Source organism: Malus sylvestris, chromosome 17, assembly GCF_916048215.2.
Source record: "Malus sylvestris chromosome 17, drMalSylv7.2, whole genome shotgun sequence".
NCBI lineage: Eukaryota > Viridiplantae > Streptophyta > Magnoliopsida > Rosales > Rosaceae > Malus > Malus sylvestris.
This window is the reverse complement of record NC_062276.1, coordinates 31,310,976-31,325,657: the sequence shown is the minus strand read 5'-3', so window position 1 is coordinate 31,325,657 and position 14,682 is coordinate 31,310,976. Positions and strand designations below refer to the sequence as shown.

At 38.3% G+C, this 14,682-nt stretch overlaps 1 protein-coding gene and 2 long non-coding RNA genes across 4 annotated transcripts; 2 read left to right on the top strand and 1 right to left on the bottom strand.

Annotated features, from left to right (window-relative positions):
* Positions 1 to 2,626: 2,626 nt before the first annotated feature.
* On the bottom strand, positions 2,627 to 3,689 carry LOC126611514 (uncharacterized). Its single transcript, XR_007618879.1, has 2 exons — positions 3,549 to 3,689; positions 2,627 to 3,493 (listed from the first exon to the last, which is right to left on the bottom strand). It is a non-coding gene; the product is annotated as an uncharacterized LOC126611514 (long non-coding RNA).
* Positions 3,246 to 4,076, top strand: LOC126611511 (uncharacterized). Its single transcript, XR_007618876.1, has 2 exons — positions 3,246 to 3,673; positions 3,860 to 4,076. It is a non-coding gene; the product is annotated as an uncharacterized LOC126611511 (long non-coding RNA).
* A 3,774-nt stretch (positions 4,077 to 7,850) lies between these two features.
* On the top strand, positions 7,851 to 13,417 carry LOC126611505 (probable fructokinase-6, chloroplastic). Of its 2 annotated transcripts, XM_050279810.1 has the most exons (8): positions 7,851 to 7,995; positions 8,028 to 8,253; positions 9,921 to 10,129; positions 10,475 to 10,687; positions 11,304 to 11,501; positions 11,630 to 11,767; positions 12,165 to 12,281; positions 13,062 to 13,417. In XM_050279810.1, exons 2-8 carry the CDS (start codon positions 8,103 to 8,105, stop codon positions 13,194 to 13,196), a joined length of 1,161 nt encoding a protein of 386 aa, XP_050135767.1. In that variant the 5' UTR covers positions 7,851 to 7,995; positions 8,028 to 8,102; the 3' UTR covers positions 13,197 to 13,417. The 2 variants fall into 2 exon arrangements, with proteins under 2 accessions (XP_050135767.1, XP_050135766.1); XM_050279809.1 differs by having other exon boundaries at positions 7,910 to 8,253.
* The last annotated feature ends 1,265 nt before the right edge of the window (positions 13,418 to 14,682 follow it).

Here is a 14,682-nt window from a genome sequence, read left to right as displayed (position 1 = left end):
GTGTGGCTAAGGCAAGGATAAAATCTGTTTTTTTTTATGAATATGGAAGGTGGTATTTATAGGCTTGAGAGAGGACCACTCCATATCCTTTGCATGTGCAGCTTGTGTGGGTGTGTGTTGGCATGTTTCCTCTTTACATTTACACACACATGCTTCATCATTTCAACCACAACACACACACATTTTCTGCCCTATTTTCCTTTACATTTACACACACATGCTTCATCATTTCAAGCACCAAACACCCACATTTTCAGCCCATGTTTCTCCTTTCCTTTGCATGTGTTGTGCCTTCTCTTCTAGCTGTGCATTTCCACTTGCTCCAAAGACAAATGAGTGTAATCATAACCCCATTTGCTGCTGAGTGTTGATGACAAAGCAAAACACAAAACAAGTGCCTTTTATTAGCCAAATCTGCTTAGCCCGTTTCTAAACCTTTCAGTGTTAAAATGCTCATAACTTCTTCTAGAAAAATGATATTAACAATCTGTAAATTTCTCCAGAAAATAGACATCCGTAGCTTTCCAAGCATATAAGGCTCATTCTCTCATTCATTCGGAGCTGTTCGTAACATGCTTCCAAAGTCAGCTAATCTGCACAGGCAGTTTTGACGAATTTGTTGGTTGTCCATGTTTCTCTTTTGCACATGCCTTTCTTGCTGTTTTCTTCTTTGCATGTGTGTGTTGTCATCTTTGTTTCTCCTTTGCACATGACATGTGCTGTCCATGTTTAGATCCCCTTTGCATTTGCACACACTTGCTTCATCATTTCAATCACAAAACACACACAATTCCTTCACCTTTGCCATGAGTTTTGTCTTCACTTTGCATGTGGGCTTCTTTGCATGTGTTTTCTCCCTCTCTTGCCTTGAGTTTGCATGTGGGCTTCTTTGCATGTGTTTATCCTTGCAATTACACACACACACTTGCACACACAAAAGCCCAAAACGTCCATCCTCATGTCTCCATGTTTGCACCATCCAATCTTAGCCCAAAAATGCTCCAAAGTGCTCCAAAATGTACCTTCTTGCATCCTTGGCCCAAAGAACCTACAAACACACAAAAATGGCTTAAACTACTAACATAACTAAGAACTAAGAACATAAATGCACGAAAACAAACATACTAAGTCGCATAAATATGCTCCTATCAATGGGCAAGCCATTTTCAGAAGTTGATGAAAGAAAAAGGTTGGATATAGTGAAATCTCAGAAATACAGCAGAGACAATTTTCACAAGTGGGAAATCTTCAAAGTGTGCAAATTTGAATACAAGCAATACCTCTATAAAAGAAGAGGCAACATAGCCACTTGTTCAGAGACTGAAGAAGCACAGCTCTCTGAATTTCAAAAGCCAGATTTTCCTGAATAAAGTTTGTTGGCATTTTTCAGACGCAATCTCAACTTTTGGATATCACATACAACTTTGTCAAAGATCTCTGATAAATTTGAAAACGCGTGAATTTTACTATTCCAACTACAACACTGTTGCCGACAAGCGTGGATGACAAAGTCACATCCACACCACTACCTGCTATTGGGGAAATCCTTATATATGTCGACTTTCATCCTCCATGGCAAGGCACACATCCAAAACTCCTAACTCTCTCTCTCATTGCCGAAGATGCATCTGCAACCAAACCTCTCAACATACTCAGTTTTATTCCTCTCCGAGAATACCTCTTCAAACAAGTCATACCAGAGCAAGAGCATCTCATATCTTCAGGGACGAGAGCAAGAGTATTTCATATCATGCAATCTCCATGTCCTTTCCTTTGTCCTTGTTCTTACCTGCAAAGACAAGGATAAAGAAAGCAATATGTCAGAACCTCCACTCAAACTCCAGGTAAGGAACCGACTGCCTGGAACCTTTCCTGATTGCTTACCTAGCTCTCGAGCAGTCATCTTCAACTGTTGTTGGAGTTGGGTCTCCAGTCACCAAGAAGTAATGAACCATCCAAATGCAAGGGTTGCATTCCACTCCTGCATCAGAAGGCAAATACTGTAGGAGAATATGCCACACATGCATGGGGGAAACCCAGGGAAAATACTAATTAAGCAAGGGGATCAAGTAAGGAAAGTGAAAATGATACATTGAAGCATCCCCGATAAAACCGAAGATCACTTGCCACGTGAAGCTCCTCATGGTCCAATTTCATTCAAGATCAAGTCTCGAAGGTCCTTGAAGATATCACAAGTCCGATTCAAGGTCAAGTGTCCACCACCCTTGAATAAAATTCAGCTTCAGATAAAAGTAGTAAATTCAGACTTTTGAAGCAGTCTAGCAGAAAGCCCTCCAGCTCAGTTCAAGAACAAGCCTATAGAAAGTTAACAAGTAAAACATCTCTTTCGGCAACTTTTCTTACTAAGAGACTGAAGCAGAATGATCAACGATCAACTTAAATGATTTGAAAACAAGGGGAGCATCCAAAACAGATCAAGGTCTTAACGAGGTAACTGATGTTGATATGTGGGCATCCAAGGGGGAGTGTTGAAAATACTGCTGGGTAGTGAATGCCCACAGTACCTTGGAAGACTTTCCAATTCTCACACAGAATGGGTTTTCAACTTTGGCATAAGTTTTCAATACCCATGAAAATGGAAATTGACTTTGGATGCAGGAGATCGTTTTTCTACATTGGGTGTTGTAAATGTCAAATTGTAATAATACGAGTTACTCTATAAATAGAGCACTCGAATGCAATAAAAAAAAAACATACAGAGAGACTCACGGTAGAGAGAGAGGAAAGAAGAGGATAGGAGATAATAGATAGAGTTATCTTTGTACTCTTATTATTGCAGATTACAGTGATGCAGATTACAATGAAAGCATCACTGCTGCCCCCAAGGATGTACTCCAGTCACACTGACTGTAGAGAAACCTCATGAATTTTATGTCCTGTTTATTTATTCCACTGCACCCACAATCGATTTTAGAACACGCTTCACTTTTTCTTGCGATTTTCGCGTTTTAATAGGAGGGTGTGCCAACACCCTTGTTGACCTTTGTTGGTCCTTCCCGTATTCGCCCTTATTAGCGATGTCGCTCATTGGATCTTTCTTCCTTTGTTTCTGAGTGACGATCGTTTTGGTGGTCCGTGGAGGATGGTGCGGCCTTCTTCTTCTTCAACTTTGGTTTTCTGGATGGTGATGGAGGCTGGTTCTGGATGGTGATGGAGGCGGGCTTCTCTATGCTTCGTTCTGAGGTGTGTCAGCGGTGGAGAGAGGTTTTACAGTAGCTTTAGAAACTTGTGTTTGGTTGCCACCAATAGCCTTCACTGGACTAAAATTTAGAGCAATACCGTGTTTGTTACGCAGCAGGACAACCTTTAGTGGGACTAGCCGGACGTCGCTAGACGGTCTTAGCGAGTCCCATCGAAAAAGCATCGGATTGCTAAGACCTTCGCTGCTTCACTTCATCTGCTTCTCTTCGTCCGCTTCTTTCCCTTGCTCTATCTATCTGCTTCATCTGCTTCTCTTCGTCCGCTTCTCTCCCTTGCTCTATCTATCTGCTTCATCTGCTTCTCTCTCCCTTGCCCTATCTATCTACTTCTCTCTCTCTCCCTCCCTCCATTCATCAAGCAGGTCGAGATCGGCGTCCCTCTCAATTGCTTCTCGGAAGCCAGAGCCGTCGAGCACGTTCGAGTCTTGGCCCAAGAGATCGACGACCGCCAGGTGAGCTCACTTTTCATTGCCCTCACTGCATTTTTCTCCCTTTTTTGTCCAAATTGAAAGAAAAAAATTGGGATTTTTCGCTGGGTTTGATTTGAATTCCCCATTGTAATTGCTATTGGAGAGATTGGGGACAATGTTTTGTTTTGGGTTGAGGTACTTATTCGCAATTTCCCAATTTGTTGATAGGAGGGGCGTCCTGGCTTGACGGAGGTTGCTCAATACATTACAGGGCAATTGGAAATGATAAAGTTGATCTTCCATTGATTCATTACTTGGTGTATTCTGTATTTTGATTGCATGTGTTTGTTTTTGCTTTGGGTTTTGTCCGTTCGGTTTATTGTGTTGTTTTTGCTTCAAATATTGATGGATTTCTGACCGATATTGTTATATGTGGGTCTTTTTACACCCGGTGTTGGTTGTATGCTTGTGATAATATGCATTTGTGTGCTGCTTTATGGATTTTCTGGTTTTTTGTTATGGTGAAACTCGAATCACATGAATGTAGCTGTTGTTAATGTTTAAATTGATGGTCTGGGATAAGCTCTTGTTGTATATGATGTGCGGAAAATCCTTCGAGATTGTTAATTCATGACTGTAAATATTGGCCATTGGCGGTGTCAGTGAATTGGGAATGCCATTTATCAATTATACACATCAGAATACAACAGTTGACTTCAGTGGGGAGGTGGTTAGTCTTACTTTGCATGTTTGTGAATTCTATGACATAATTCCCTTTAGTTCTTCATGAATGCTAGCCAATGACAGAAACTTGTTACTGGGATTTTGTTGTTCCTATTCTCGTGGCCACTCAAGAATGATTTCTTATATGGTGGCTTATGTAAAACATGTGTTAGCTTTAGTGGGAGAATGTAAGCTTAATTAGAGCTTATCGCTTGTTTTACACGTGCTTAAGGGATTGAAGTCATAAGAGTTTGGGATGAACTATACTTGTAAAGCTATCAGGGAATGTATTTGGATTGATACACAGCTCTAAGTAGTCTCAGTTTTCAATAAGTTAACTATTCTGATATGATAACTTTGGTTTGCGGTGATAAGGATATTTGTTTATATGATTGTATTAGGATTACATGATGGGAAGTAACCTAATCAAATACCACCACTGAGGATATATAATAGGGGTCCTGCATTCACACTAATTACGCAAAAGAACAAGCCCCATTATATGTTAATTGCATACAGTAGTGTCGAGGGTAGAAGAGCTCTATTTTCTTAAGCTGCAATGGTTTCGCAAGGTTAGTGGGTAATTGTATTTGTGTTCAAGTTTGTTTCCGCAATAATAATCTTACACTTGATGCATTAGTTTAACTTTAGGTTCATAAATGCCAATGCATTGTTCTTGTGAGCCCAGAAGTTTCAGATGTCAGCAGCAAGCTTGGTTCTTTTTTTCATGGGTTTACATATTCTGGACACTCCGTAGACTGCGCTGTTGCAATTCAAGCACTCAAGATGTAGACAAGTGGTTGAAGGGCACTGAAGAATATGTGAAGGAACTCAAGTTTAAGCACTAAGTAGTTGCAATTTGTAAATGTATTGGTGGCTGACAATGATGAAAAAATATGTAGACTTTCATGTAAAGCAAATTAATGGTATTCTGAATGAAGCATCTTCTCTCTTGAAAAAAGTTTTTGACAAGAAAGTGGAAGTTTTCATAATTAAAAAAGTTTAGTCTGGGCCAGTCCGGTACTGCACCAAACGTTTCACAATTCTAGTACTGCTTAGTCCATGCGAAGCCAATTCATGTCAAACTAATGCAACTTAGTTTCTGAAGTTAGTCCAATGTTCATGCCAAGCCAATCCAGTTTAGTTCCTGAAGTTAATCCAGTCTAAGATAGTCTGATGCAATAAACACACCCTTAGGGTTCTGTTTTGTGGTTCGTGGTTTGTGTCTGCTGGGCTACAAAACCGGTTCAGGCCAATTTAATTTTCGATTTGTAGACAATAAAAACCGAATTCAACCGCACTAAACCGGGAAATTAATTAGATGTTTTTATTTATTTTTATTAAAATGGACCTCAACACTCATAAGGCCCAATGAATTCCTCTTTAGGTCGAGTCCACAAAAGGCCTAAGGTCCAATTGCTCTGTTTTTTTTCGGTAAAAGCTCATACCAATTCAATGTGAAAGATTTTCTACATATATACATACATACATGCTATATTGGTATGAACGGGTTTGGTATCACTTAGATCAACTCCAACCATGGAGCCCTCCCCCTTGGCAATCCACTATTGAATCCATCATATTGAACAGTAACTGCCTTTAATGAATAGTAACTGCCATTAATGAATAGTAATTTCCATTTGTATCTCCACCCTCTGGCAATAGGCAATAAAATATTAGTTTTTTTTTTGTTTGTTTAAATAATACAAAATAAAATTATTTGTAATTTCGGATAAGATTTTTTAAATCGTTCTTGTTGCGCCACGTGTCATTTTATTAAAAAAAAAACAATTTTTTTTACAAATTTTTTTCAGATTTTTTTACAAATTTTTCGGATTTTTTTACAATTTTTTTTTAATTTTTATTCAAATAATTAATCTCTACCGTTGGATTTAAAAAATTTTGAATTCCAACACTTCAAATTGTGCCACATGTCACAACGGTAACTTTTCTTAATTTTAAAACTATTTTTTCTTTTCTTTTTTTTAATTTATAAAGCAGATTAATATCAACCGTTGATCTCAGATCGAACGGTTGATATAAAATCAGCTTTTTTTTTATTACCGTTGCAAATCGGACAGTTCTTATTAAAGAACCGTTGGGATCGAACAGACCGTGGGAAGCCACGTGGCTTCCCAATGGTAACTGGGATGTCTGAGAGCGCGGGCCTTCCCCCCTGAAATCCTGTTGGACGACGCGCCCCCACTCGAGAGTGAGGGGCACGCGCCTGACACAAAAAAAATAAAAAAAAAGGCCGGACCCAGCCCTTGCGTCAGCGTGACGTCACAAGGCTCGGGGACCAAGCTTGTCAATTTTCCACGGGCCTGCAACTCGGGCTCCCACCCTCACTCAGACCCTTCACCGCTGGACCTCCTCCCACCGGCCATCGGGCCCTTTCCTGGAGTTGCTCTTATGGTCGTCTAACTGACTCTCAATGATTAATGATTATTGTCCTTGTTAAGAGAGAGAAAGAAAAAAAAGTGGTTTAATTCACTAAAACAATTGGAATCGCACTCTAATATTATATAAAATTGAACACGTGCCGAATATAGTTAATTAGATTTATTAGTTTTGAATCTAATAAGTTAAATTAGTTAATTAATCATATCGGCATTTAGGGGTTCAATTTGAGCCTAGTATTATTTTTGGGTTAACGAGCCACGTTGGGACCGAACCCATTGGGATTTGTATTAAGTCATAAAGATGATTTAAGTCTTAACTTAATTGTGCATGATGTATCATAGTAAGGGCGAGTCAGTGGAGTGTTTTGTTACAACTTACTCACTCTCGTTATGACACAATAAGAATTACTTGACAGTACTTGATTTTCCAGCTCCTTCTGTGTGGGTGTGTTATTGTTGGAATTTTCTCCGTCTTCATCGTTTCCTGAATTCTTCCCGTTTTCATAGTCTTGCGCTAAATTGGTGTATAAAATTCTTACCATAGTATAGCCATGACGATGTTTGCTCTGATGTAGGACAATAAGAACATATACGAACTTAGTCTATGTTTGGACTCGCTCATGCTTTTGACATCACACCAAAGGTGCATTGTAATCATTTCAACACAGAAATTTGACACATTTTGCCGTCACACTCACTTTTGGTATCACAACGATGGTGCTACGTTTTTGTGCCTCGCAAACAAGCATGAAATCAAAAATACCCTTCCCTAACACTAATTTTAAAGGCTCGCAACGTAACTCCCTTTGTAACACTCATTTATAATATTGACTACTGCATCAAATACACCGGAGTACAGGAGTTTAAGGACAAAACGATTTGGATTACTGAAATTAAATCTGACGATTCTTATTAACTCATTTCGTTGTCTCATCTCACGCAATTAAAAAAATTTAGATTTTTTATAGAGCTTTCATATAAACCAAAAGTCCGAATTTTCTGATCTTAAATTTCGAACACTATGGTCCGCAGAATATTCAAATTATGCGATGGAATGCCCGATTCAAAATCAAATTTTGTCTGGTGAGAATAGAATAGACGATGGAATAGATTTCGTCACACATGGCAACAAAACAACGGCTTCGGGGGGACCAACCATTTAGAATAACGTAGTCCATCGGCAGTCCAAAGAACTTTGACGAGGCGACAAACATTACGACTACGCTACTACTCTCCCGCTTTGCTTTCTCCGCCGCCATTTTCCATTCCGCAAGAGCTTCAGAGTAAAATCGAATTTGGAAGATCTCAACTGGTTCGAATTCTCTTCTGGCTCTGCGATTGTTTTGATGGCTCTTCATTCTACTGCTTTCTGCTTCGGCGGGGTGGTTTCTTTGCCTCGCAATTCAGTTTCTTTTAGTCAACGGACAGTCAGAGCCTCTGCATTTGCTTCCCCACCACCTCTCAGTTCTTCCTCCATTGCCAGATCGAATGTCCAAGGTAATGCTTTGGTTTCTGAGTTCTATCAGCCTCTTTGGAATACTGGTTTTGTTTGGTTTATCTATCTGATTATTTTGCTGAATTATGACGTACTTTGGGGGCGTTTGTGTGATGTTCCTGAATTGGATTGAAGTATTGTATGAATTGTTCATTTGGGGGCGTTTGTGTGATGTTCCTGGATTGGATTGAAGTACTGTATGAATTGTTCATTTGGGTATTTGGAGTTTGTTGGGCATTATTTGCATTTTCTGGTCAAATTTTCGTTTGGGTATTTGGATCATGAATGTTAGAATTGCATTGTTGTGATTGGTTCTTGTTGACTACATATGTGAGACGTCTAGCTCTATAAGTGTCCCGATTTTATCTTTATCTTTGGCAAATGAAGTGAAAGCTGCAAGCGATGTTTCGGGACCTTTTAATTGTAAAATAAATGCAAATGCAAAATGTTAAGAAATGTCATCCAGTTTAGGATTTTAGGATTCCGCAATATGAGAAGGAAACAAGAAGGAAGGATATTGGAAAGTTCCGAGGTAGAGACTGGAGAGCAGTGCATGCTGGCATCGAGGAGAAATGTTCTAGTAAGGATTAAAACAATCTAGGCAAAGCAAAACAGATTCCAGCATAATATACCAGATAACTTACGTCAGTGTTCACACTGAAGTCCTCCATTAGAGAAGAGGTGGGGAATCCACTAAGCATCCAAAACCTAAAAGAGATGTTTCGATTGGCCATGGGACAGTTGAGAGGAGCATCACTCCCTTGGTATTGCTCTCTTCCGAGAGTTATAGGAGCATTTAGGTTCAAACAGAGCCAGCAGCTCATGGTCAACATGTCAAATACATTTGAAAGTTTGATTTTGTAAAGATAGTTGAAGGGGATAATTCACTGGTAAAAGACCCTTGTCCACCGAAAAGCTGTGGTAGCCGAGTTATCTTGGTCGACTGCTGAAATCTTTGGTTGACCAGGGGTATCTGGTTCCCCGAGAAAACCTTTCAGCCCACTTAGAGTGTGGCTGGTTGACCAGCCAATGTCCTTGTCTTCCAGGACAGCTTTTAGGCATCCTGAATGTTAATTTAGTTGTGATTTTTTGTGTTTTGACTTTTTATTGTGCCTAATGTCTATTCAGTTTTTAGTTACTCCTAAGGATCTTAGTCATATCCTATTCTAGACTTCTCGGCACATGCTATCTCTATGTTTGTCGCTCGAAGAACTTATCATAGTTCAGTCTCTTTAACCCTAACCAAAACCCGGAAGTACTCTAGAGGTCAGGTGATGTCTTGATCTACTCGTAGTTGTCTTGATTCCATCTTGATTGTCTTGACTTTGTCTTAATTCCACCTTTACTCCTGATGCTCTTTAGGCATCCAAGTTGTCTCATTTTATAATGCACTGCAAGTTCTATTTTGATGTCACTGTTCAGTAAATGTGCACACCATGAAATTGCCAAACTAAATTCCTGGATTCTACACATTGTTCTTGGATTGCTGTAATTAGGACCATGAGCTTGTGCTTTCTTAAATTTCGCTATTTGTGCAGAACGTGCTTTGCATATGACTTGAATCATGAGTGACATTACCATACAGCTTTTGATCTTCTGCTTACTTAATTATCAAAATTTCTGTTCTTAAAAACTGAGCCTTTCACTGTCTGACGGTAAAATATTTTAGGAAAAGCATTTGCAGGAGATGTGCTATCGGACACAAAAGAATCCTCCCTTGTGGTTTGTTTCGGGGAAATGCTGATTGATTTTGTCCCAACTACTAATGGACTTTCATTGGCTGAAGCACCTGCATTTAAAAAAGCTGCTGGAGGAGCCCCTGCTAATGTTGCAGTTGGCATAGCTCGTCTTGGTGGCTCATCAGCTTTTATTGGAAAGGTATCATTTTAAACATATGTATCCATATTATTGTTATTCTGGTTTCTATATGAAGTCCACAGTTAACTAATATTTTGAGTCATTAACTAATAATTTGACCACTTTCAACATAGCGTACCTTGCCTATCATAGTTGCCTTGTGCATGCTTAGACACTTCCAACCTAGTTTTCTATTGTATTTCTTAGCTGTATTGTTGCATCTGAGTTCTTCTTCTGCATTAAAGTAGCAAAACAAAAACAAAACTAGTTCTCTTGTGTTGTGCCAATTTTTTACTGTTTTATAAAATCTTAAGTTCCGGGCAATCTTATCCTTTCAGGTATTTTATATTTATGCAATGCCTGTAGGTCGGGGAAGATGAATTTGGATACATGCTTGCTGATATACTAAAGGAGAATAATGTGAACAATGAGGGATTGCGTTTTGATCCTGGTGCACGAACTGCTTTAGCATTTGTTACATTGAGGAGTGATGGGGAACGTGAGTTCATGTTTTATCGTAACCCTAGTGCTGATATGTTGCTTCAAGAAGCTGAACTTGATTTTGATTTAATTAGGAAGGTATGAAACAGTTGCTGTTGTTAGTTAAATAACACTGAAAGATTATAATTGTAAAGAGTCAAAAGAAGGCAAAGATAAATATTAGTTATAAAGGAAATGTCTAGAGAACTAACTATCTTGCATGGTATATCATCTGATTAAAGACTGGTAAACCTAAACCAACTTTTCAATATCACATAGTACACCTCACATGAGAAGGATACTTAAATTTGAACTCTTTATTCCAGAATCCAAAGTTCCAAACCCACTTACATTTATGCATCTGAGACATCATGACGGCTGCAGACTCCAGTATCAGTGTGTTTAATTTTGGTCACCCCATTTTGGGCTCTTCTTATTGTTGGATATCAACTTGCATGCCTGTTTGACATGATTTTATTTTGCAGAGTTTTGTCCGTTTATTTTTTAAGGTGGTGCTATCCACACACCTCTTGTTAATTTCTGTCCTTTGATCTTCTTCAATTCATTCAATCCGTTGGCCGGAAATTGAGAGGGCTGTGCTGTGCAGAAAGTAAAAAGGGGTGGTGTGTGGATAGCACCACCCATTTTTTATTTGACTTGTTAGTCATTTTCTTTATAGTAATGTTCGGAATCTGTCTTGACCATCCTGTGGCAGGCAAAAATATTACATTATGGTTCTATAAGTCTTATCACGGAACCATGCAAGTCGGCTCATATTGCAGCAACAAAAGCTGCAAAGGACGCTGGTGTAGTTCTGTCCTACGATCCCAACCTCAGGCTTCCACTGTGGCCTTCCGCAAAGAGTGCTAGAGAAGGAATTTTGAGTATATGGGACTCTGCTGATGTTATCAAGGTAATTAAACCTTTAACTATGCAGGTTCATATTTGATTTTCATTGCCCCTTTTGTGAAAATGGTAAAGGGGAAGTGCTAAAAGAAATTGGAAATATTGCGTCAGAAAATTTGATTATTTGTTTTTCAGATAAGTGAAGAAGAGATTTCTTTTCTAACGGAAGGAGAAGATCCATATGATGAAAATGTTGTTCGAAAATTGTACCACCCAAATCTTAAATTACTTCTGGTCACTGAGGGCCCTGATGGTTGCAGGTACTACACCAAGGTAAGCTTTCAAATATGCTGTTACACATTGACTCATGCATTATAACGTCTGAATCTTAGAGTATTATTAATTTAATAAAAAAGTAGTTCAAGTAATATCATAAGAGTGTTTGAGATCTGTTGCAAGTTTATGAAAAAAAATGATGAATGTATTAATTGCACAGTTTGATATTGATGATACTATAAAGTGAGTATATATCAATTTTGGTGAATTAGTTTGATTTTATTAGCAATCTCAGTAAAAGCAATTAATTTGATTCTCGTGTGAATACCAAGTAGGACCAATTTAGACTGCTTGCTTCTCTTTGCGCATCTTTTTCCAAACATTTCTGAAACCGCAATATACTTCTCTTCCTAGCGTTTGTGTATCTGAAACCGCACATTATATGTATTTGCAGGAATTCGGTGGAAGAGTCAAGGGTATGAAGGTAGATGTAGTGGACACCACTGGTGCTGGGGACGCATTTGTGGCTGGAATATTATCACAGCTAGCTGTTGATCTTTCTTTGCTTCAGGTACTGCATCTCGGACACAAAAATTTAGAGAACTTTGGGGCTTGTTTGATACGTAGGATTGGATTGGGAATGGGTAAATCCCTAATCTCAAGGCATGTTGAGGGGAGAAAAGAAAAAACTATGACCAACTAGAGGATAGAAGATGGATTACTCATGAAGAAATCTATCCATTCAAATCCTATCCAAAAAATGGTAGGATTAGAATGAATGAGTTTTCTTCATGTCAAATCCTTTTCCAATCCCCTCGTCTACGTACTAGGGTTATTTTAGTGTTAGTGGGTTACATTGTTAAAGGTTAGGGAGGAGGGGTATCATTGGGTTAAATTGAAAAACGATAGCCTAAACTCTCTACGTACTAGTTATCTTCCTTGGAAATCCTTTCCTAATTAACTGGGCAACTGTGATCTTGCCTCTTGAAGAATAAGAAAGTCACCTTTATTCCAGACGTTGCTAGAACAGAGTACAGGTGACAATTGCTTTTTGAGTTGTAGAAGATAATTTCAACATTATATGTTTTTGACGTATTTGTTATTCATCATATGACTTGGGAACTACATTTTTTGTTTAAATTCTCAAATTATAAACATAGTGTTGGATAGTGGTAGAGCTTCTTTATTAAAGACTAGATTTAAGCATCTACTGCATTTAACCCCTACTTGTCGTCCATTTTATTGACTGAAAATATAGCTTTTGAAGTTATATCCTACATTATTATGTTTTTCTAACAGTAGATTATGCCAGTCAACCTAAAAAGAGTGGCCATCTGGATTTGAAATGCAGGACGAGGACAAACTGAGAGATGCGCTCCTGTTTGCCAACGCTTGCGGCGCATTGACTGTGATGGGGAGAGGTGCTATTCCGGCTTTGCCAACTCGAGAATCGGTGTTGAATGTCCTTCTCAAGTCTGTAGCCTAGGTTTTTTCAAGTAAGTATAACTACCTGCTTTCCAATAAATGTAAAACTTCAGATCTACTGTCGTAGCCAGTTCGTGGTGTTGTGAGGTAGACCTCAACCATTTGTAGCAAAATTAATTGGTTCAAGGAAATAAGTTGTTGATTGTATAACACCATGTCACTGTAATTCAATAAACGTTCGTTCTGAGGTACGACATTAATAACATTCTTTTACTTTTCTCATGTTTCTGATCCAGATATTTTCATCGTTTATTTTACTACACATTTTTGTTCTGCCTACAACTTACCATATAGCTTTGTATCGGGTATATTATCAGTTCTAGTTTTTAAGTGACCCCCATACAAAGTCGGGAACTTGTTATAGGTTTTTATCGAGCAAGCATGTAATTTTCGTGGACTAAAAGCAACATGGCTGCATTGTTACGTGGTGTTACTGTCTCTAGAATGTACAAGCTATTTTCTTGCAAATCACTTGTATTGTTTGCTTTCTATAATCTTCTCTTTTGTTTCCTTGATTGTGGAATCCATTTGTTAGGCAGCTTGATTACCTAATCTTCTGGAACTTCCATTCTCAAAGCTCATATGGGACTTAGAACCGAATATTGCCGGAAACAAGTCCTTTCAGTCAATTGTCCTTTGTTAGAGCACGTCGTTTCGAAACTTATGGCCACTCTGTCTTTTTCTTTTTTCATACATACGATATTATTTATACTAACAGTGAGGTACTAGGTCAAGCCTCATAATTGACTAACCATAATAATTGAGTTGGTTCGAATTTGCCCTTGATAAGAATTAAACTTAAAATCTCTCAGCTATAAGTAAAGAAGAAGACAACTAAACTATGGTAGAGCCGCACTGTTAAGTGGTGGTGTTATTAATTTCGATGTTTATAATATGGGTGTACGACATTCAAAATTGGCTACGTTGCTAACACATTCTAATACAAGTGAGCCTAACAAAGTAAGGCTCATGTGTATTAAAATGTAGCAATGTGATCAATATTATGCGTTTAATAAAAATTAAAAAATATTTACCAAAAAGAAAAATAAAAAATAAGTTTAAAAATTATAAGTAATGTGACAGTCAATTAAAAGAAAATCTCCCAAATCACATAATCCATTCAACATCATGATTCTCATCTCACCACATGTATTTGACGCGTGGAATGCACTTAGTGGTCCCTTCAAGAACTTTCCATTTTTGGTTAACACATCGATTAGTACTATTTCACCGAACCATGGCAACTGTCTTTTTCTTTAAATAGTAATAAAAATGGATAAACCACTAAAACATGTAACCAATCCTCTTACAAATTGACCAAAAATTATCCACCAAAACAAACCAAATATATGTCCACGTTTCTTTATTTATGCAGAAAAAGACACCTGCATTTATTTTCTTAGACGCTAGATTGTAAGAACAAAAATGACTAGTGAGGATTTATGTATTTCCCGAACAACAAGCTCTACAACAAGTTATGTTAGAAA

Bases quoted from the DNA above. Each gene is read 5' to 3' on its own strand.
- LOC126611505 (XM_050279810.1), top strand. From the start codon at position 8,103: ATGGCTCTTCATTCTACTGCTTTCTGCTTCGGCGGGGTGGTTTCTTTG. The intron at 10,130-10,474 runs GTATCATTTTAA...CAATGCCTGTAG, and splicing joins CATCAGCTTTTATTGGAAAG to GTCGGGGAAGATGAATTTGG. The intron at 11,502-11,629 runs GTAATTAAACCT...TTTGTTTTTCAG, and splicing joins ACTCTGCTGATGTTATCAAG to ATAAGTGAAGAAGAGATTTC.